This window comes from Cydia fagiglandana, chromosome 8 (genome assembly GCF_963556715.1).
Source record: "Cydia fagiglandana chromosome 8, ilCydFagi1.1, whole genome shotgun sequence".
Taxonomy (NCBI): domain Eukaryota; kingdom Metazoa; phylum Arthropoda; class Insecta; order Lepidoptera; family Tortricidae; genus Cydia; species Cydia fagiglandana.
Window position 1 is genome coordinate 6274598 of NC_085939.1, and position 24766 is coordinate 6299363.

Genomic DNA, 24766 nt, shown 5'->3' on the forward strand with positions numbered 1-24766 from the left:
GTAGAAATACATTCAAAAAATTGAAAAAAAAAACGAAAAAAAAAAATTTTTTTTGGCGTAATTGACCTAAACTCATATTACATTTTTTCCTTCTTTTGACCTCAGAAATCCGTGGTTAAAATTATTCGGTTTCCTCATGTTACACCGTGTAGAACGAGTATAAAGTACACAGCACACTACAGTCATGTAATCTATATTCATACAACTCATTGCAGTCATTCGAACACATGCCCTATTAATATAAATGAAGATAAATTACCCTATACATAAATTTACTCTGGTATAGGTACACGCTAATAGTTTTTTTTGTTCATTGTTCATTCATTAGTTTCATTACCTGCAGTTCATGTTGTTGTTTTTGCAAGATAGCTTTCTTCAATTTTATTTCCTTAATTTTTTCATTAATCTCAGGGTTTTGCTGTTGTAGTGCGTAATTAATGAGTTGATCTGAAATGAAACGTTTATGATAACCAATTCATAAATCATAAGTATTTATATATTATTTTATTAGCAACTCAAACTGGTGTACCAGTAATTTTCAAGTTCCATCCATTTCGTTCGGCACCTCTGGTTAAAATTATTCGGCTTTCGTTTTATGAATGAATTTCGTTTTATGTTGTTGGAGAAACGTGACTTTGTATGGCTTCCTGCCGCCCACCATAGCTACTTACAAAATTATATATAAGGAAGTTTGGATCTAGTTGTAAGTACACGTTTTTAAATAGGCTTGGCAATCGATGTGATAAACGATTAGTCGCGATTGTGAAGCCTACGTGATTTGCAAAGCACGCTCGATCGACTGCGAACCGCTACGGAGACCCTCCGCACCGGCAAGTCCGTCGCCGGAATGTTGGCGTCTAATCAACGCTTCGGTGGCTGGCGTCGGGGCGCCGTCGCCCGCTGCCCGCAACCGCCATATACGCTACGCTAGTGTGGGGGGTGGCGATAAGACACCGTACCGGTGAGGGCGGCGCGGCGCGCGGTGAACAGCAGGCAGGCCTGGCGCGCGCGCACGTGTGGCGGCCGGCGCGCCGCCAGCGCCGCGTCGCGGCCCAGCAGTATCAGGCGTGCGCCGCCCGCCAGCCACGACGGACGCACCATGGTTACCTCCGTTATTACCAGCGTGCGCCCCAGCCTGTGTGCACGATTATTAAGGATAAACGATCACTAAATACGTGCGAAGTCGTAGGGCCAGTTGCACCGACCACACTTGCTTGACAGACTGATCTACGTCACTCAGCAGAGAACTATGAAAATTCCCATGCAATAAAATTTTGCGAACTCTTTAACGGTGACAGACGATTTGGTGCGATCGACCCTTAAACGGGCAAATGCTCTTTTTAAGATACGATTTGCTACAATTAAGTTTAAAGTAAGAACGTTGTTATACGATTGAATGAAATAGTCAAAATTTAAACCTAAATAAAATTCTTAAAATGCCGCACTCACATGTACCTCGAAATTAAACCTATATCAGAAATACCTGCATATGCCTACTTTAGTCCCAAAACTTGTCGACGTAGAAATTGTTAACTATCACTCCCAATTTTTATCGCTAGCTCTGACGTCACCATGGTAATATAGTACTATGGCTTCGCCCACTGTGTTTCCATGTATGTCATAACCAGAGCTCGGCGGGGGTGAGCTGTTTTCAGAGTTTGCACAACATGGACATGACTTGTCATTCGATGGTATATGTTAGTCATATGCCTTATGGGAATATAGTTCAGAGCCGGAAACCGCTACCAACTTTTAGTATGTTGTTGGGCATGGCATTGGGTCTCCAAAACTGCCGGGAGACGGCGGCGCCGGCCATCTACTTCAGCGGAATGACGTCATCAAAATGACTCCCGTTTCGTTGCGAATATTGCATATTGTACCCAAACTATGCATGGCACATAATTGTGTGGGGTATTGAATGAAAGCCAGTTAAATATGCTATATTTCATTTATACAGTGTGTATCAAAATATTCAGCCGTTTAAGAGCCATTTGCAAAAGAATCAAAATGATGTAAAAAAATATTCAATTATTTGGGTTTTACAACCAAACCAAAAGTCGGACGTTAAAGCAATGTACTACAAAATTAAAGACGACGTCTGACGCCATACGTTGATATCAATCAAGTCAAAATTGGGCCAAATATGTGGAAATTATGCATCAAAATGTAGATATTTGCCCATACAAATGCATTAAAGTTAAAAAAATCCAAAATGGTCATTTTCAGGATAATCCGCGTAAGCTTCTAGTATGTTATTAGCAATATGACCTGGGTCCTAAAACTGCTGGGAGACCATCTTTATTGTCCCCCAGTCACGAATAATGACGTCATACAAATAATCACTGCCGAATTTCGTAAAATGTAAATTATAGCTATACTATGAGTCACACATACATGTGTGTTACATGTAATGAAAGGTTATTAAATTTAGTATGATTCACCTAAACATTGTTTGTAAAAAAATGTACGGTTTAAGAACTAGAAACAAAGAAATACCACTTTTTATGGAAAAAGTAGATGTATATCAATTTTATAGCTAAACTAAAATCGTCAATAAAATGTTGCATATAATATTTAAAAAACCAGTTATTCAACTATATATCACAATTTAAATTTTACATTTCCGACAAAAACTGTGGAAGTTCTGGAAAAAAAACTAAAGCGCCCCAACAATTCTACCTTAATGCGCTCATATTATGCAAAGAATAGTTCTAATCATCGAGTATTAAATGAATGAACATTACATAAAATACATGAAAACGACATTTTCGAATGGAACCACAATGAAAAAAATAATAATTTACTTGATAAGTAAGCAAAATACTGTTTGGTTGTAAAACCCAAATAATCGAATATTTTTTTACGTAATTTTTATTTATTTGTAAATTTCTCTTAAACTGTTGCATATTTTGGTACACTTTGTATAAATAAAATAAAGTTTATTTAATTGGCTTTCATTTAATACCCCACACGTGTATGTGCTATGCATAGTTTGGGTGCAGAATGCAATATTCGCAACGAAGTGGGAGTCATTTTGATGACGTCATTCCGCTGAAGTAGATGGCCGGCGCCGCCGTCTCCCGGCAGTTTTGGAGACCCAATGCCATGCCTAACAACATACTAAAAGTTGGTAGCGGTTTCCGGCTCTGAACTATCTCTGCGACCGTTTCCCATAAGGCATGGCACTATGTGGTGTAATTTAATAACTAAAGAAATTATTTTATTTAGGCTGCCTTTCCGCTACGATCGTTACGTCGCCATTAAAACAAATTAATTTTATAGCAAGCTTTTTTAGTAAATCTCTGTAAATAATATGTATATCCATCCATATCTTACTATTAAAGTTTATTTGTACATAATAAGGCATTTTCATTTTAGTTTAATTATAATTAATAAAGTTTTATTTTAATATTTCTTTCTAAGGTGTATCTATATAAATATCTACACTTGACATAAGTGACGTCAAAATGGCTCACCCCTGCCGAGCTCTGGTCATAACCGAAGGACCCGATGAAGCAAGAGGAAAGCCTAGTTAGCCCTGTGAGTAAGTAATATTTATACTGTCTGATTACAGCCAAATAAAGCGAACTACACTTTAAGAAAGAATATGGACTATTTAAAAATGTAGCGAGACATGCTAACATTGAATAATTTTACGGTTTAGACTCATTTGTTTTAGTCACTCGCGCGACAAGGGTACCTAGGCTCGCCGATACATGTCGCGCGAGTGACTAAAACAAGTGAGTCGAAACCGTAAAATTATTCAAAGAATACCTTAAGATTACCTTGCGGCATACTGCAGAGCTGTTTGTAATTTTTCGCTGTCTTGCGCTACGAAGTCGCAGGCGGCGTCTGCAAGAGTGCTCTTGAGCCAGGAAATGGCTTCTCCGTCGGGGTCTATGATCAGTGGCATAAATCCGCACTTATTTGACTCCAGATACTATAAATCAGAGATAATAGGTGATTATTTATGTGCAATAAAGTGACATACATACATACATGCATTCATTATATTTTCTACATAGTTTATGATGTCAAACATAGCTATCGGCGGGTTCAAAGCAGCATGTGATTTTTTGAAATTTATTATGAGTATATCAATAAAAATTTTATGTCATGCGGCAAAATGCCTTTAATCTGTGCATGTACACACGCAAAAGAGCAAAGATTGTCTAAAATTGAAGATGAAGGCAAATTTCTGGTTGTGACTTATTTAGCCCAATACCAGGCCCATAGTTTCATTTCACTAATGTTCGATTGTTCACACTGTGAACTACAAAAACGTACATTCAACGATATTGCAATAACGAGTGTTGCTGTTAGTTCTTAATTTTTGGGCACAGAAAAGACAAATCAGAGCTTAAATGTGCGTCTGACCAATATGGTGTGCACGCCAATGCCGAAGTTTAATGATGGAATAATAATCTGTTAATTTCAATATCTTTCTTACTTGGTCAATGATAACGGCGTTCTTGACCGCGGACGTATCAGAGGGTAAGCCGTCTGCATCCCATTTTAGCTGCTTCTCTGTGCTTGCTAGGAAATTAATTGGCGAAAACGATTTGTCCTCGAACCCTACCAGCAAACTCCATTTGGAGATATATTCCCTGGAATTTAAAATCCATTATTTTAGAGGATAGATATAAAGGTTTAGCCTCCTAAGGTGGGCCTTACAAAATTAGCCATTGAAATTTGAACCTATAGTGTAGGAAATAGAGTTGATTTAGCTTTGTCGGAAAATTGAACGAAACAAAGCAAAAGCGACTCTGTGCCAACAGAATATGATTTAAATTTCATCGAACTGATGAGGGACTATAGGTAGAACCTTGGGCCTTAGGAGGTTAGTGCACAAATGAAACGTTATATTAGGTACATACATAGCCTTAGGTTCGGTCACATCTGGCAGGTAGATGATATATGCAGCGGCTAACAAAGATCTCAAATCTATTTCCGATATCTCCTTCGATATGTATTCAAGCTGAAATATTAATAGAACGAAATATTATTGAATACAAAACAATTACAAATGAGTGCATTGCAATAATATACAGGCATATTATAGGTCTATAAATCAAACATAGGCGTCGTAGGACGTGAACTTTTGTTGTACCTGCAATAATATGTTACAGAATGAAGGCCGCAAAACTATCGGACACGATCTTATTTGTAGAGCTATAAGAGCGTGTCACCTATTTTTGCGGCCTGCAAGAGTAACATATTATTGCAGAAGACTGTACCAGCACATACATCTCGCTTTATGGTCGCTATCCCATTTTACGGGGCTGCCAAAGTCTGATGACCTAGTAATTCGAGTAGTATCATCTTACGCGGTCAAACAGATGTGCCGCTCTGGATCCACATTCAATAAAAAGAGGCAGACTTACATCGGTCTCCCAGGCGGCGTACTCGTGGCGCAGCTGGTCGAGCAGCGCGCGCGCGGCGTGGATGGTGGCCTGCGCGGTGGCCAGCCGCAGCTCCAGCGCGGCCGCGTCGCGCGTGTGCCGCCCCAGCTGCTCCTTCAGCGCCGACACGCGCTCGTCCACCGTGGCCAGCCCGCTCGACAGCGCCGCCAGTTGCCCTTCCGCTTCTTGGAGATTTCTAACAAATTGTCGGGTGACAAGCAAAAGTCACTAACTAACACCATTGAAATTATTGGACAATAAACCGTGTTACAAGTGTAATAAAGTGTATTGTTACTTTAATTTTTTGATAGTACTTAGTGACTTTTGCTTGTCACCCGACGAAATATACATGGCGTCTCTGAGCTTGGCGCTTCTTAGAACGATCGTTCTTTGTACTTTTACAAAGTTTGAAAGTTTTAAGTTTGAAAGAAAAACACACATTTTTAAAGTGGCAAGTCAGAAACGCAGATGCCTACTTTAGCCCCTTAACTTGTCGATGTATATAACGTAAACCCCTCAATCCTCATTTCACCTTTTAGCTCTTATTCGTGTGACAATGGCGTATAACATCTAAGGGCCTATAGATACATGTTACCGATTGCATACACAGTGGTGCACCGCACGACGGGCAGTAACTTTTTTAATGTGCAACCGCACTTATTAATTGTTTGCTGTCGGTGGAGGTTAGGCCGCGGCCCCGTCACGGCGCGCCACTCCGGTTACACTTCATTCGAAGCCGAATTATACGGCCGCGACCGAACTGGCACTTATCGTTAGACGGCGACACACAGCCATAGAGGGTTGGCAATTGCGAGCCGAGCGTGAATCAAAGCATCAACAAGTGCGTATAGACCCCGGACTTGAGTGTAGTAAACAATAATTATACAACAATATGAATATACAAACCGGTGTAGCTGAGCCTGCTGCAGCTGCAGCGGCTGCACCTTGTCTAGCGCGGCGGCGTAGGCGAGGTTGGCGCGTACCCAGGCGGCGAGCGGCGCGGCGGCGGCACTGGCGCGGCGCGCGGCCGCCGGCTCGAACGATGCGCCGCGCCGCTCCAGCAGCTTGGCCACCGACGCTGCCGCCCCAGGGCTGATCTGCCCCGCGTCCAGGCATCTAAGGGGAGAGGTAACAACTATACAACTTATTATGGTCGGCTATAAACCGCTCGAAGGTCTGCCTGAATGAAGCCTTTCCTTTGAAGATTCCACTTTTAAAACTACTCGCGCTCCTGGTTAATTTTTGTAATCGTTCCCTTGCTCGGATATCAATATTAGCATAAAGGGTTAAACACCAACTCTGCCCTCTTGTAAAACAAATAATTATTTACATCTGCAGTAGTAACACTTCTATTCCACTTAAATACCTAATATCCTCTTTGACACCCCGTTTTGACAGGAAATTCTTCATGGAATGCCAAGACGTGTCAGCGATGCCCATCAGCCGCAGCACCCCCTCCAGCACGTCGCGAACGACGTCCGGCGGAGCTCGCAGGGAACGGATCTGTAACGGTTTTCGTTTCAATGCCAACACCGGCTACAATGGGGTATTTGACTGTATTTAAAATATATTATTTTGCACCATGCATGAAATAAAGCACCAGAAGATTAATAGAGAAACGTAGACCGCAGTGATTTTTAGACACAATTTCTATTTTTAAACCCACATAAAATTATAAAGAGTAGGTAATTTGATTGTAACTTTTCAAGTTAGTGTTTCATATAAATTCCATAGTAGCAAAATCGCTTTTCGTAAAAAGTAACTGCTTTGACTAGTAGTCAAATACCCCGTACGTTGTAAAAGTCATCTTTATGATTTCAATTTAATATAGGATCGGTTTCAGTGTATTCAATTCACGGTGAATAATAACAATATGTTAGAATATTACTAAACATAGGATAGCTATTTTACATAACCTACTTCGCTTAGCGACTCCGGACGAATGTCTCCTACTGCCGCCCGGGCGGCTGCGATGACTGGCTCCACTGACGCCAATTCCTTTTCTATTTCTTGCTTTCTGTAATAAAAATGAAATTTCAGTTTATTTTTTCACTCAAATGGCATGGTATTTAAGCCGCGCGGCACACAGACGACCGATTTTTGTTTGACGTAAATAATAGTTATTTGTTTAACAAAATTTTGTTTCACCCTCGTGCTTTGAAACCCTCGCCACGCTCAAGATTCCATGCAAGCACGAGCGGTTAAACAATAACTTTGCCCCCGAGTGAAACACAAAATTTTTCACCTCACCAACCCGAAGCAAATATTAAATGTTGTTGTTGCAAGTTGTAGGACATTGTAAAGAAAGCCTACCTAGGGATCTACACAGGCCCCTATTATTAGGAAGGCGGAAAATCGTGCAGAATGGAGAGCTTTCGTGCACAAAATAACGACCTCATGTGGTCGTGACCATCAGTCATGAAGAAACGAGGAAAAAAAAGTACGCCCTATCGCGTTATCCCGGCTATAGTCTGTATCTTTAGGTATTTAAATAAAAGTAAACAAATAATTTGTACATTTTCGGGTAGTTATAACATTTATGGGCTAACCAACCAAATACTAAAGCGCATTTTTACACAAACTGACTAAGCCCCACGGTAAGCTCAAGAAGGCTTGTGTTGTGGGTACTCAGACAACGATATATATAATATATAAATACTTAAATACATAGAAAACAACAATGACTCAGGAACAAATATCTGTATCGTAATACAAATAAATGCCCTTACCAGGATTCGAACCCGGGACCATCGGCTTCATAGGCAGGGTCACTATCCACTAGGCCAGACCGGTCGTCCGGTCGAGTATAGAACAGTGAGTGACACACCGTATCTGCAGCTTGGCGTTCTCCTGTTCGATGCTCTGCTTGAGCGCGTGCATCTCCTCCTTCTTGTCGGTGGTGGCGCGCACGGTGGCGCCGATCTGGTCGAGCGCCTGGTTGGCGGCGGCCTGCTTCTCCGACAGGGCTGCCTCTTGCTGCGCCGCTTCCGCTTGGAGTGTGGCCACTTCGCTTCGCGCGCGCTTCAAAGCTTCAACACCTGCCTAAAGTGCAATTTTGAACGTAAAAATAAAATCAACTAGACCATCGTTTTTTAAATAAATTCGCAGCAATTTCACAACTCGAGGACGAGCGCTAAATGTCTCAAATTCTGAAATTGAGTATGTGTGTGTATGCGTGTTTTCTTGATGGCGTCAATAATTTTATCTAAGCTTGAAAAAACAAAAGTATATATGATACATGAATAGGTAATTCCTAAATTTAACTCATAGTACACATTCTGGCATTGTCATATATTTTACTAACCGAAAGCATACTTTTCCTCTGCACCAAGGCTTCCTTCTTCTTACTAACGATATAGAAGTAAGTTTTAATGAAAGCGATATATCGACATGGCGCCTTCATCCATTCGACATCTAGACTGGAGTATATGCTCACAAATCCCTCCACGGGTATCGCCTCGTGCTGCTCCTTGGATGAGTCTGATAGGTTCTCTTTTATTAACCTGTAATTGTATGTTTATAACTAATTAAAATTTACTTCTTCCGCTCTCAATGGACAGGAACTAACAATGTGTGTAGATTACACTAAGTCGATAAACGAAACCAATAAATCAAATTAAATACTGTGATGTTAGTTAGACGTCTTTCGAGTTTGGGTACTTATATATAATGGGCCGGTTTTATAGAGTAATGTTTTATGTTTATGATATGGTATTCCCGATTTAATAGTCAGGTGGTTTGCTTTCTCTACGTGTAATTAAATACCTCTCTAAGAAGTCTAACACGACAATCTTTTTCAATCATGTGAACGGCATGAAAATATACCTATCTACCTTTAGGTATACATGTATACTTATGGTTGGCTGAAAAACAACGAAAGAACAATCGTATTGCTAACTAAAGGTGCATGATTAAATAAACAATGAAAATCCATTGGTCAACGCCAAGGTGCAAGTGTTCGGTGCCGTAGCCACTCAAAAGTGCGTATTGGTTGCGATACCTCTGAATGACCAACTGTGGCATCTGCGCCAGGGTTTCAGCGGACCACCGCTCTATCCAGATGAGGTGACTGTCTTTGTAAAGCAGCGGGAACTTTTCCATGAGTTCAAATAGATCATCTTGGTCTTTGTCCAGACATATGACTATGCCCAAGTTTTGTTTTATGTCTAAAACGTTTTAAATTAGTTTTGGTATATACATACTAAGTACAGGTAGAGTCGAATCCCACCGCTTAATTGAATATTATTGACACATTATATGGCAGCATGCAGCGACGAGCGAATTATATTATTAGCGGACGAGTGTTTTCTAACATTTAGCACTGAAACAGGTCCCCTTGTTAGCAATTTTCTACAAAAAGTGACTCGATTTCATTGCTTTTGATTGTTTATGCATCTCCTTTATATATTCGGATTCTACATTGGACAGTTACCATAAGTCCATATTGTTATTGAGACAAAATTGGTCTGTAAGTCTTTTGAGTTTACGTCGGCGAATTAATAGAGGTTCGACGAAGAAAAGGAAAGCTTAATTATAATTAGTCCCTAGTGTACTTACTTTGCAGAACCTGTGATTGCTGCGAATTATTAAGCGTTGGCATAATGTGGGCCGGTATGCAATGCGTCGATTGCGCACGATGCAAAGCCTCTATAGAAGCCAATGTCGTGTGGTTCACCGCACTCTCCCGAACTAATACCAGTGTGCGCGAACCCTCGCTTGATGAAGATAGCGCCTGAAACACATAGAAAGTTCAACAGCTATGAATAATTATATTGCATGCATGACTTATTTTATTTCGCACAGCTGCACTCTAGAATGAACTATCGCTAAATAATGTCGCAAAATAAATAAATTCGTGAATCGATCGAGTCCCATAAGTTCCATGAGAACAATCGGTCTCATTTATTGCAGTTTTCGTTAAACGAAGTTGATGTGTCCGACCGCAATGAAATTAATTTCTTTAGTCAGAACCTACTTAACTTTAACCTTTTGTACGCCAATGACCGATACATGTGCACCGCAGGTCCAACGCCAAAGACGGATTAATCGGTCACAGACCACAGATCAACATAGACCTACGTGCATACGCATAAAGTTCAATTTCAGTGTTAACACTTCGGCGCTGACGTGGCGTCTGAGTGGCAGTGTTTGTTTTTGAGACGGTATCGAAAAGGTTAACCTAAGGTACATACGTTCTTGAGGTGCTTGTTGAACTCCTGGTCGTGGGAGACGGCGAGCAGCGCGGCGGGCAGCGCCGCGGCCGCCACGAGCGCCGCCGCGCGCCGCCCCGCGCCCGCGCTGCCCACGCACACCACTACGCCCTCTACGGTCTACAGCACAATGCTATATTAGTTTCCATTACAAGGTCCTTGACTCCTGGAGACTAGGACAATTATTATCATCATCATATCAGCCAGAGGACGTCCACTGCTGGACATAGGCCTCCCCCAAATTAACGGTCTTGCGCCACCCGCATCCAACGGACTCCCGCGACCTTTACCAGGGCCCAGTTTTATAAAGTTACAAGTTACAAGTTTACAGGCGTTTACTGGCAACACTTGCTCCGTTTTTTACAATTTGCGTTTTATAAAAGTACTGTGTTACAATTTTACAGGTTACAGGTACAAGTGCCTGTAGCTCAACCATAGACGAAAATACGGGAGTTTTATAGTTTTAAACTCATAATCGAACAAGCGTTTTATAAAAATATTGTAAATTACAAGTGTAGATTGGTACACTTGTAACAAAAACTTACATACGTCTTGAGTCCTGTAACAGCACAACAGCAGTTACTTGTTGACTCGTTTTCTGAGAGATTTTAAACTTTACTCTTTATTGTTAAGCACCAACGCCAACGATTGTGCCAGGGCATGCATACTTTTCCATGCACTGACCTTATTAGTTTTTGTTAATGTATCTGAAATATATAGTAAATAGGAAATAAAGTGACAATATGTTTGATATTGATTTTATTGACGATTCGTTTTATTTTATCTACTAGGAAATGGAAAGGGATTATTGCCGACATTTGTCGTTGATTTATTAGCATTCGTCTCTTTATTTAAGTATAGTGCATTCACATTATGGTAAAGTGTACTATTCATAATTTTCGATACACACCGTATTTATCTTTGAGTCGCTACCGAAACGATACATTTTAATGTAAGAATGTGAAAGAGTACTTATTTACATGTTATTTACTTATTACGTAAATATTTCATTAAATCTAACTTAATCTGAATCTGAAAACGGCCCAAAAAGTATATCCTTGGCATAGAACGCCGCTCTCAACCACTCGATTTTTCCTTCATTTCTGGCCATTTTTCCAGTAATTAATATTTTACAGCAAACAAAAACACATAATTTAGTAGAGAACCGAGTATCTATGACACACGTTTTTTTTAAAATAGTGATGTCCTTCACACCTGTAGATTTCACATGTAATCGAGATTGACCGTGGTTCTTTACAACTGTAATTATTTATGTGTATTTATAAAACACCTGTAGCCGTTCACAGTGCATTACAGGTGCCTGTAGCCTGTACTCTTGTAACCTGTAACTTGTAACTTTATAAAACTGGGCCCCAGGTCATCAGTCCACCTTGTGGGGGGACAATTATATCAAAATGATATTTAGAAGTCTACATTCCCTGGTGCTTTTGGATGACAAATCTATGCCCCCGAGGGTTAATATAGTAGAGGAAAAATTAGAAATGTAAAGCCTATGATTATTTATTACTATTATTACTTACCGCTCTAGCAAACGCTGGACACAACGTAGCAAGTTCTAAGCAAACCTCCGCACCATCCTCGCCAAAAAGGCTTTCCTCGCGTTCTGACACTGCAACATAAATATTATGTCAAGCGCATTGTAATGCGAATTCAACTCTAGAGTTTTGTGTTTTACTTTTTCACTTACAGCATTGGTTGATATATTTCTGCGTGGTGTGGTACCATTCTCGATGATCCACTGCCTCCATGTAAACACCGTCGCTACGCAACTTGGTCGCAAACAGCACTCCTTCGTTGTATGTGCCTTTGAAGAACCTTCTAGATATTGAATTGTAGGTGGCCTTTTCTTCTTCAGTTACTAGGCGATCTTTAAAGATGCTGTTTGCTTCCGCGACTAAAGCCTGCAATCATAATGTATTATACTTATTTTCCTTTACTGTTAATAGCCCACCGCGTAAGATCCACAACAAGGGGCTCGTGTCAACGGATAATCAAAATTTCCAAAATTCCTCGAGAATTGGAACACGAATTTCAATGTTAGGTACTGCTCTGTCATAAAGAAAACAAAATGTCACGTAACATTTTGCGCAGAATTATGAAAATGTAAAGTAAGTTTTTTTTAAATAATAAAATAGGTACTTTCGAGTTTTAATTGCTGGCTGGTAGGAATTCATATTACTTACCGTTATCAATTCTGCCACATTGGACGGCGAATACCACTGAATATTTTCACACCACTGCTTGAAATGTGACGCGTTCCAGTAATAATGCAGCTTACTTCGAAATGTTTCAGTGACCTAGATAAATATACTGTTCTTAATACTTATAGAAACAAGCACACCGTATCGTCCATTCAACTTATAATTTAATTTTGGGTATCATGCAATTTCATAGCAAGCGATATAAATGATCATTCACCTCTTTGAACATAGATAAGACGCTGGAAGCCAATCCGGATATATCGGTGTCACTGATATTTTTGTCGGTACTTTGTCTCAGATAAACTCTTGCTAGTTCTAACATTTCGTCATCATCCGGTTCTCTAGAAAAGTGTTAGAAAAGGATCTGTTATCCAACTTGGAATAATGATTTCTGAAAAGTGGAGAATATAATTATGGGCTGACCGTGTAGTCACGGTCACATACACACACTCATTTATTACACATAATCTAAATAATTATATATTGCGTTTCATGTTGAATAATATGGTACCGTTGTTTATCTGCGCTAGTTTTTATTTATTTATTTATACAAGGATTTCCAACAGCTATGAAAGATACATTAAACTTTCTAGATAGCATTATAGAGCCAATTATTGATAATATGTTTTAGTATTTGGGACAACGCTCAATTTTATCAATTTGGTACTAGTTTTTTTTGTGACATACTTACACAAAGGCAATAATTCAACTTCAGGCAGTATAAAAAATTACACGACAACTCGATTTCATCTTTCCTTTTACCTATAAAAGCTGCAAAAATGTAAAGTTTCACGTTGTCTACTACCAATGTAAAGTTTTTTGAGGTATTATTATTTAAAATGGATTACGTACTGTAAGATTTCAAGGAGGCCAGATTACTCCGGATTACTAATTTGAGGCTTGGTTCCTATGAACCAACTGCGCAACTTGGTAAGGGTGCTTACTGGGCATTGCGGTTTAAATAAGCACATGCACACCATGGGGAAACGTGACACAGGGCGGCGCAGACTCTGCATGGAGGCAGAGGAGACGCCCTTGCACATCCTCACAGAGTGCCCCTGCCTAATGCGTACTTGTGACCTAATTTTGGGCGGACACATATTGCGCCCGGAGGAGGTAAAGTCTCTCGAGACCAAAAGGATCCTGCAGCTGTTTGAAGTTACAGGGTTGGATCGAGAGTTGTAGCAGGTGGCGGTCACAATAGATCAGGAACGGTCGCAGTGATACATAGGCTTTGGAGCCTTATATAGCCCCTAATAAAGAAGAAGAAGAAGAATTGGAGGCTTACGTCGAGTTAAACGGTCGGGAGATGGTAGTGAAGTACTCACGGCAGCAGCACGGTGGCGAGGCGGCGGTGCAGGCGCGGCGGCGGCGGCGCGGCGGCCGTGGCCAGCACGCGCGCGCGCGCCGCGCCCGCCCACTGCGCGCCCTCCTCCTCCGACCCCCGCACCCAGAACCCCGACCACGTTATCAGCTGCAATACGATATTTTCCTACTAATCAAACCGGTTACTTTTTAGAACTGTCCAAACGATTTGCTAATATGGTATTTATATGAAACATTACATAGTGACGTCACGGTCAACTCGCCTACTTTTTATATTTCTATCCGATTTATTAAATAGAACTTGTGTTTAAAAATAACTCCTATCTGTGTTTTTCTAATAATTATCTGGTGCTTTATTTCGTGCACGGTGAAAAATAGTTTACATATTTTAAATTCAGTATAATAGATAGATAGATCTTTATTTGGTATTAATCACCGTCCATTACATAATAAATATAATTACAAAAATTATAATAAATTAAACCCTATTATACTACATTCACTTACAAATTACTAAAACATATACGGGGGTATATGTTTTAGTAATTTGTAAGTGAATGTAGTATAATAGGGTTTAATTTATTATAATTTTTATAACCCTTTGAACGTCGTGAACCTTGTTGGAATGCACGAGGGATGATATTGAACTGTAGCCATTCGCGTCTGTGCTCTCTTTGCCGACCCAAGGGTTAAGCTCGTTAAGGATATCATCGTTTTAAGGTGGTTCTCCTTGCTCGATTTTCATACAACTTTCTTGGCACCCTAGCTCCTATTATATAGGGTTTCTTCACTTGTATATGTAATGTTTGGGTAGTATATATATTTCTGTCTTCGCAGAACGTAAAAAAATACTAGATTTTGATTAAAATTATTAAGAAAAAAGCCTTTGAATATTGGTAAAAATTTGCCCCATTGCTTGTTTGTGTGAGTGATGCTTATAGTGTAGGTGTAATTCTAACATGGCGACTTCATTTGACAAGCAATCATTTTTAATTTATCAAAGGTGTAACAGATGGCACTTTAAAACCGCAACACAGATTACCTGTGTATTTTGTTTTATTTTCACTCAATAGAGGGAGATATATTTAATGCACAAAGCATGTTACGAGTATACTCATTTAAGAGTCTCCTTTCTGATATAATTTCATTCCCAGATTTAATATAACTTAATAATTATTATGATTATTACACAATAAAATACATTTATATAACTATACATTTAATAGAAAGGTCAGTCCAAACAATCATTCGCGTAACGGTCGTCCACCGAAAAGCCTTGTGAATTCTGCTTTCGGTTCGGCAGAAATATAAATGTTCGCTGGAAAAGCCTATATTTATTGTAACAATGATTTTTAAACTAAAATACCTAGCTATATTTTTCTCAAAAATATATAGGTATGTGGAAAAAAATGTCATCTTCTTGTAAATAAACAAGATTCTATATGTTCTACTTGTGCATAACAATAACATTAGTAGATTATTAACCAAGTGATCATTTCTTGTTGAAATTTTTTTCAAAAATGTTGCCTTTCACCCGAGTTAAAACACTCTACTTTTCATTTCGCATATAAGGAAAGTAAAATGCATGTGTTTTTTAAATACATTTTTATACTAGGTATTTTTGAGAGTAGGTACTTTCAATTAACAATTTGGCCAAAAGTAATATCGTTATTTATGGAATGGGGAGTCAAATATCAGAATGGAAATTGTTATACATCCATTTATACCCAAATTTCAATTCCTTATTGTAAAAAGAATAATAAAATCGTACTTGGAATTGGAACCTAAACTGCTCTAGTGCAGAAACGTAGGGTAAACCGGGTGCAATAGTACCACGGGGCAATAGTACCATCGTTATTATCTTCACAATTACAACGAAATATGAATATGTGGGTATATACGATAAAGCCCAATACTTGTCTGGACCCGCTCACTTAGTGTAGTAAATAAAGGTAGTGGACCCCGCAGTAATTCCTCAGCCAGAAAAAGCTTTACAGTATGATAAAGTATCAATAAATAAAAAGTATTGTATAAATTTCCAAAGAACAATAATAATAGTATTTAAGTAAATACCTAAAGTCTTAAATCGTTAATATCTTTTTAAGGAAAATTGCTCCGTTTAAACTTTCTTCTCCGGACATGTTCATGTAACGTATTGCAACAATATATGAAATATCAAAAAAAAATCCCCGCAGAAATACCAATATTAACAAAATATATTTTTTTGGCGTGGCTTGGACCGGAAAATTGCTCAGTCTAATTTTTTCACTGGAATGCCATTTTATTGCCGATTTATACATACAAATTGAAAATCTAAAAAATTTACCATGTAACTATACTTTTTTTCAGAAATTGCCTTTTTACTCGCTGTGGAAAATTTCTCTATCCATTTTATTTATTGAATTAAGTTCACAGTTTTCTTTCCATTCAACTATAAAAACATCCAAAAAAATAACGAGCGTATTCAAAACTAAACATATCGGGAGCAGTGTATAGGAGCGGGGTGTACAAGGGATGACAGTTCTTTTGGATATTTTGGATTTAAGTATATACGTGACTACTTAGTATATATTAAAAAAGAAATCAGGCTGAGAAATTTTCCACTCTCAGTTTTTTATAGTTCTAAAATACATAAACTTGGGTATGCATTTTTTTTGGATTTTCTTACCCACTACGCCAAATTATATTCTAAGATCATATAAGAAGGAAAAAATGGCAGAGCAATTTTCCGATGAAAATGAGCGCCAAAAAAGGAATTATCGTAAAAAAAATATTCTCATGTTTGACAAAAGTTGTAGATTTTTTTCTAGTATCAGATACTGATACAAATAACTTATTTGGTAAAATAATTTTGGACGGAGGAATTACTCGGTTCAATATATAAACAGATTTGTATTTTTACGTATAAATACCTAACTTAGGAGTGGTTTTTTTTTGGATATTTATATGTTAGTTTCGGCTCATACTATACAATAACCAAGCAAAATTTCATCGACTGAGAAATGAATGCATGGGTCTCCATACAACAACTTGCTTCGTTTACTACACTACACTAGTCGGCCGCTCGCTGCGACGCGGAACGGAGGTGCGCGGAGACCATTTTTGTTTTCGAGTGATCAAAGTAAGTATTTACGAGAAATATTTTGTCATATTATTCAAAACCAAATAATCCTAGAGTTAGATTGGTATTAGATTATGATTAGTTAGTTATCAAAGTTTCTTTTGTGGGACAGTATGGGGATGAGTTAGGTAAAGGAATTGAAATATAAGTACTTTATGTAATTTTGGGTACTCGGGGGCATTAGTAACTATGTGAGCCGGGGACAATTGTACCGTTACAATTGACACCGCGGTACAAACGACTCCTTAACAACGTTACCAAAAATATTAAAAAAGCATTAGGAGAAACCAAAAATAAAGGAAAAATATGAGACGGAAAAAGCAAAAGGGAAGGGAAAAGGCAAGGTAATAGACAAGGGGAAAGGGACCGGAAAAGGAAAAAATATTCAACGACAAGGAGGATTCTGTAGAAGAATACTATTGCCTAGTCTGTGGTGAGCCTTATAGTATAAGCAGATCCAATGAAACATGGGTGCAATGTGATAATTGTCAATTGTGGGCTCATGAAGAGTGTACTGACCAGGGCCCTATTTCACCAACTACGACAGGTATGGCAATTGTCAAAAAATGACAGACCTCTGTTTTACCACACCGACATTTGTCAGTGACATATGTCGAGTGACAATTGACAAGTGACAGGTGACAATTTTGTAGATTGTTTTGTATAGAATTTCATATAAACATGACAGGTATTTTGGTACAATTGTCCATCTTAAATTTAATGACAATTATTTTGTGAAACAAGGGTAATTTTTACTAGTCGATATATTTGTCAATTCTTGACAAGATATCGTTAATTGCTTTCTGTGTACCGTGTTGTCATCACTAACATGATATTGATTGAGATCCCAATCCCACCTAATGCAGCGTACCTATATTATTTGTTGACAAGGCGTGAAAGCATTATTTTTTTGTTACTTTTAAGTTATTTTTTCTGCAAATGCAAGTGCAGTGACGTCAAAGTAGAAATCTATTCTTACCTACTTTATGTATTCCCTTGTATAAGAATGTCACCTCTGTTACTTTCGCGTAGATTCATTTTCTAACCAAAACCCTAACTTTACCGTTAGTGCCCAACTTCGCCCAAGTAAATTATAAAAAAAACAATACCTACCTATTTACCTAAACATACCTAATTTCGCTACCTGTCCCCAACTCAATCAAAACTATACTGAAACTTATTCCAAATCCTAAATGTTGAAGTACTAAACGCCTTCGTAGGCAACAATTACTATTTATAGTGTTATTATGATTTCATGCTTGTTAAGAAGAATTTAAAAGCGATTTTTATTTGTACCCTAAAGGCGAATTTAGGGTACAAAGTTTGTTTTGCCAACGTTTGCCAATAACGGGGTTTGCTAACAACGAAAACACTACAATTGTCACCTAAGCCTGACACAGCTCCGATTTCATGTCAAGAATTACCGACAAATTGACAAACATGTCGACTTATAAAAACTACTCTTGATTCATCAAATCATTGTCATTAAATGAAAGATTGACAATTGTAACTAAAGGCGTGTCAAGTTTATAAGCATTTCTATACAAAAACAGTCTACTAAATTGTCACTTGTCACCTGTCACTTGGCAATTGACACTCGACATATGTCACTGTCGGCTTGGTGAAATAGGGGCCAGGAATTGAGTTACACTTGTCATAATTGTGAGTAGCGATTATCTTACTATGAGATATGTTAGTTTAAGGTTCCTTAAAGAGCATTCGCTCATCAGACACGTAAACGTACATTTATTTATGAATTGGAAAAAAAAACACCTCAAGCAAGCGGTGTGACTTGTCATAACGCACGCACAATATTAACTTTAATAAACGTAAAGTATCAGAATTTCACATTTTTTGTTGGATTTTACAAAAAAAAATAAGTAAAATACGATAATTCCGGAATTCGAATCCAATATCGAAAATCAGTTCCGGAATTGGAGACCATCCGATATTGCAAGCCCTAATTGTAACACAAGGAATCATTGACCAAAAACGGGATTTTCTACCATATTCTTACCGTTAACAACAATTACCCTCAAAAATACGTAAATCAATAACCTACTATTTCATATGTAGGTACGTACAGTTTTGGTTCAACTCCTATACATTCTGAACTAGGAACCATTATCCAAAAAATGGTACTATTGCCCCCGGTCTACCCTATCATTTCCTGCACACCTTTTACAACAACAATGACCGTCTTTCATAGCATGCGAAATGAAACGGATATTTCTTGTTTTCTTTGCATTAGCATTTTTCTCTCGATAATTTAATCAATTTGCAACATAAGTATTAGAAGAATCGTCATAAATTCATAAATAACAAAATATAAAAGGACATACATTTATAGAAGGTTTCCCCGCGCGACGTTGCCAATTGGTTTAAAGGGCAACATGCTCGCAACGTTTGGATGTCAATAATTCGACAATGAAAAATTATATTTTAGTGCCATGCCTTATGGGAAACGGTCGCAGAGATAGTTCAGAGCCGGAAACCGCTACCAACTTTTAGTATGTTGTTGGGCATGGCATTGGGTCTCCAAAACTGCCGGGAGACGGCGGCGCCGGCCATCTACTTCAGCGGAATGACGTCATCAAAATGACTCCCGCTTCGTTGCGAATATTGCATACTGCACCCAAATTATGCATAGCACATACACGTGTGGGGTATTAAATGAAAGCCAATTAAATAAACTATATTTTATTCATACAAAGTGTATCAAAATGTGCAACAGTTTAAGAAAAATTTACAAAATAATAAAAATTACGTAAAAAAATATTCGATTATTTGGGTTTTGCAACCAAACCAAAAGTCGGACGATAAAGCAATGTACTACAACATTAAAGATGACGTCTCAAGCCATACACTGATATCAATAAAATCAAAATTGAACCAAATATGTGGAAATTATGCATCAAAATGTAGATATTTGCCCATACAAATGCATAAAAGTTAAAAAAATCAAAATTGGTCATTTTCAGGATAATCCGCATAAGCTTCTAGTATGATATTAGCAATATGACCTGGATTCTAAAACTGCCGGGAGACCATCTCTGTTGTTCCTCAGTTACAAATAATGACGTCATATAAATAATCACTGCCGAATTTCGTAAAATGTAAATTATAGCTATACCACGAGTCTCACATACACGTGAGTGACATATAATGAAAGTTTATTAAATGTATTATGATTCACTTAAACATTGTTTGTAAAAAAATGTACGGTTTCAGAGCTAGAAACAACGAAATACCACTTTTTATGGAAAAACTAGATATGTATCAATTTTATAGCTAAACTAAAACCGTCAAAAAATTTTTGCGTATAATATTTGAAAAACCAGTTATTCAACTATATATCACAATTTAAATTTTACATTTCTGACAAAAACTGTGGAAGTTCTGGAAAAAACACTAAAGCGCCCCAACAATTCTACCTTAATGCGCTCATATTATCCAAGGAATAGTTCTATTTATCGAGTATTAAATGAATGAACATTACATAAAATACATGAAAACGACATTTTCGAATGGAACCATAATTAAAAAAATAATAATTTACTTGATAAGTAAGCAATATACTGTTTCTTTAAGTACCTAATCTCCTCCTTTCAAAGTCGGTTAAAATGTAGCTTTTGTGACCTGGGCTACAAAAACAAATAAATTGACACCTCATTTATCAAAATCAGTTCAGTTGTTTCATGTAAAAAATACATAATTACATACGTAGATAGCAGCTCCTGCTGTAGTCGCGGTAAATATTAATATGAAATAGACTCTTATTGTCATGGCCTAACGCTACATTATTAGAGAAATGTAAAGTTACATGTCAGGAAGTAGGTACATGCCTAATACAAAATGCCTTATGGAGGTAAATGCCATATCAGTTCACTTAATGCGATACATAATTATATATTTAAGCCTCGATTAGCCTCGTACATACATACATCACTGGCTCAGTGACCCAAAGCAAAGAGGGTCTTGGCCTCTGGCACAAAAGAGCGTCACTCTGACCTATTCTGAGTAAGTTGGGTATTCTTATAAAAGTGGAATCTTGATTGGTGCAAGGGTTTCAAGGCTGAGCTGAGAAGGCTGGCAGAATTTTCCCTCTGATCCTCCGAAATACAGGTCACCCCTCTGATCATTCGAAGCCTCCATAAGGCATCTTGCTAACTCATCGAGGCGACGCCCGCTAGGCCTGCTAACATCTATAGTTCGTTTTTTTTAGCATTAGAAAGAACTCCACAGAAGCAAGCGTGCAGTTTTTATCAGGCTCTTTAATTGTTAATAATTATTGAATTATTTAATGAAGCATGGTCAATACATATAATTTACTTCAAATTATTACCGCTAATAGTGCCGGATTTGGAACCACAAGCTTACTTCTGCGAAGTTCTTTCTAATGCTAAAAAAAACGGACTGTACGGCCTTAGGGTTTCAACGTTAGATGCCAAGCCACGCCAGGCCATAATAGTAAAAGTCTAATTATTGAATTTTAATTTTTTGTCCGACTTCGGCAGAATTTGCTATCTATGCGTGCATGTGTAGGTACTGTTTGCATTAAACTACTGAACTGATTTTGATAAATTAGGTGTCAATTTATTTGTCTTTGTAGCCCAGGTCACAAAAGCTACATTTTAACCGACTTTGAAAGGAGGAGATTAGGTACTTAAAGAAACAGTATATTGCTTACTTATCAAGTAAATTATTATTTTTTTAATTATGGTTCCATTCGAAAATGTCGTTTTCATGTATTTTATGTAATGTTCATTCATTTAATACTCGATAAATAGAACTATTCCTTGCATAATATGAGCGCATTAAGGTAGAATTGTTGGGGCGCTTTAGTTTTATTTCCACACCTTCCACAGTTTTTGTCGGAAATGTAAAATTTAAATTGTGATATATAGTTGAATAACTAGTTTTTCAAATATTATATGCAAAAAATTTTTGACGGTTTTAGTTTAGCTATAAAATTGATACATATCTAGTTTTTCCATAAAAAGTGGTATTTCGTTGTTTCTAGCTCTGAAACCGTACATTTTTTTTACCAATAATGTTTAAGTGAATCATAATACATTTAATAACCTTTCATTACATGTCACTCACGTGTATGTGAGACTCGTGGTATAGCTATAATTTACATTTTACGAAATTCGGCAGTGATTATTTATATGACGTCATTATTTGTAACTGAGGAACTACAGAGATGGTCTCCCGGCAGTTTTAGAATCCAGGTCATATTGCTAATAACATACTAGAAGCTTATGCGGATTATCCTGAAAATGACCAATTTTGCTTTTTTTAACTTTTATGCATTTGTATGGGCTAATATCTACATTTTGATGCATAATTTCCACATATTTGGTTCAATTTTGATTTTATTGATATCAGTGTATGGCTTGAGACGTCATCTTTAATGTTGTAGTACATTGCTTTATCGTCCGACTTTTGGTTTGGTTGCAAAACCCAAATAATCGAATAAATTAATCGAGTAAATTTTTCTTAAACTGTTGCACATTTTGATACACTTTGTATGAATAAAATATAGTTTATTTAATTGGCTTTCATTTAATATCCCACACGTGTATGTGCTATGCATAATTTGGGTGCAGTATGCAATATTCGCAACGAAGCGGGAGTCATTTTGATGACGTCATTCCGCTGAAGTAGATGGTCGGCGCCGCCGTCTCCCGGCAGTTTTGGAGACCCAATGCTATGCCCAACAACATACTAAAAGTTGGTAGCGGTTTCCGGCTCTGAACTATATTCCCATAAGGCATATGACTATTTCAAATCAATTCAAACTTGATATTTTTGACAGTAATGGGTTACTTACTTAAATAAGAAGGCATATTTCGCCCGGGTCTACTATGGTCAAATGGTCTAGTGGCTTTTAGCTAATGAGTATAAGTCTAATAAGTTGAACAGCATGACAGGGTTCAAACCACGAACAAAGACTCATTTCTTTTTGTATTTATTTTATTTCATTTTTTTGGCTTTTTATGACCTTATTTTTTATCACATGATTATTTTACGATTTTTAATCATTATCAAACGGGACTTACCTAATCGCGTATAATTAAGTTTTTAAAATTTACCTCCGAGTTCCAACGTTCCGATGGCGTAGTCTCCGTGGTTGTCGGGTCGGGCTCTTAGTTCTCTTAGACAACGGGGACGGAAAAGTTGGAGGTACATTTTAAAAACTTAACTAAAACGGTTAAGTACTGTTTTTCTAAATAATAATATAATGTATAGTATTTATTTTAACTCTAAATTAGTTTTAATAGGTATATATATATTAGAAAAGGTGGAAAGGCTGACCATATAGTCATCCAGCGTGGAAATGCTCTCAATATCCTTTAGCATTACATTTTCTAAAAACCTATCTAGATAGAACATTAGGTGTTTATGTAAAATGGTAACTATGTATAATTTCAATAAAATGTAGGTAAAGGTATACTTACTTACTTTATAGTTCGTTTTTTTTAGCTTTAGAAATAAGGTAAACAATCTTGATGCGTCTTTTAATTGAAAAACACATTTTAAAAATAAGTTACGGCAAATATGTAACAATTATGAATCTAATACGATCATTTATAATCTTCTGCTTTCATAAGTAATAGTTACCGATTTTTTAAAAACGTTTTTCTATTAAAAGACATGTCAAGATCGCTTACCTTCTTTGTAGTTCTTTCTAATGCTTAAAAAAACGAACTATAGTTAGGTATAGTTTTTAGGACTGACCAACAATGACTACGATATTTACGATAGGTACAGAAAGTAAGGCTGACTGCTGTATAAACGTAAGGAAACATAATTATAATTATGTACAACAATATATAAGGTATACCTAAATGAACGAGTTCACATCCCATCATAATCACAATATTTTATTGTGTTTAAAGAACGATATATTTTGATTTTTTCTGTTTCTCATTTCTTCCCCAACAATGTGACTCACACGCCAGCTTAGTAGTGTTACGTTACTACTAAGGTAACGTTAAAAGCGTTTTTTTAATTTTAGGTACCTAATATAATTTGCGTCATTTTCAATTGATAATAAGAATAACAATATATAAATTATAAAACTTTTCATAAAATAAAAATAAAAAACATAAAAAATAAGCACCGTCGTGATTTGAACCCAGAATCATTGTAACTAGCTTAAATTTATTCAAAACAGATGTTGTGGGTGCCACAAGCACATGACAATTTACGTTTCAAAATTCCAGTTGGTTCCAAGTTACTTGTCAATGTCACAAATAAGAATTTAAATTCTAAATTGTTTTTACAAAAAATAAAATTTCATGCGCTGCACTGCGCCCTCTAGGATACTTTATTGTAACATTCCAAATCTACTGACATTTGACACTGACTTTAGGTATGTAAGTGTGCGTGAATGCAAGAAATTGCAATATTTTGCAGTTGGATTCCGGTAATAACGAAATGAGACAATGTTGAGTTGAACATGTCTCGATTTGGATG

At 37.4% G+C, this 24766-nt stretch overlaps 1 protein-coding gene across 1 annotated transcript in view; it reads right to left on the reverse strand.

Annotated features, from left to right (window-relative positions):
• LOC134666919 (cytoplasmic dynein 2 heavy chain 1) overlaps positions 1-24766 on the reverse strand; it is a 106945-nt gene that overhangs the window by 17173 nt on the left and 65006 nt on the right. Inside the window, exons 43-61 of the mRNA XM_063524224.1 lie at positions 14163-14308; positions 13052-13175; positions 12817-12930; positions 12321-12534; positions 12154-12242; positions 10595-10732; positions 9960-10134; positions 9403-9568; positions 8707-8905; positions 8230-8444; positions 7323-7419; positions 6769-6905; positions 6309-6518; positions 5385-5598; positions 4878-4978; positions 4451-4607; positions 3786-3940; positions 960-1135; positions 338-447 (exon numbers count right to left, since the gene is read on the reverse strand). Of these exons, the coding sequence (XP_063380294.1) occupies positions 338-447; positions 960-1135; positions 3786-3940; positions 4451-4607; positions 4878-4978; positions 5385-5598; positions 6309-6518; positions 6769-6905; positions 7323-7419; positions 8230-8444; positions 8707-8905; positions 9403-9568; positions 9960-10134; positions 10595-10732; positions 12154-12242; positions 12321-12534; positions 12817-12930; positions 13052-13175; positions 14163-14308 (2937 nt within the window). The remainder of the gene's footprint in view (positions 1-337; positions 448-959; positions 1136-3785; positions 3941-4450; positions 4608-4877; positions 4979-5384; positions 5599-6308; positions 6519-6768; positions 6906-7322; positions 7420-8229; positions 8445-8706; positions 8906-9402; positions 9569-9959; positions 10135-10594; positions 10733-12153; positions 12243-12320; positions 12535-12816; positions 12931-13051; positions 13176-14162; positions 14309-24766) is intronic.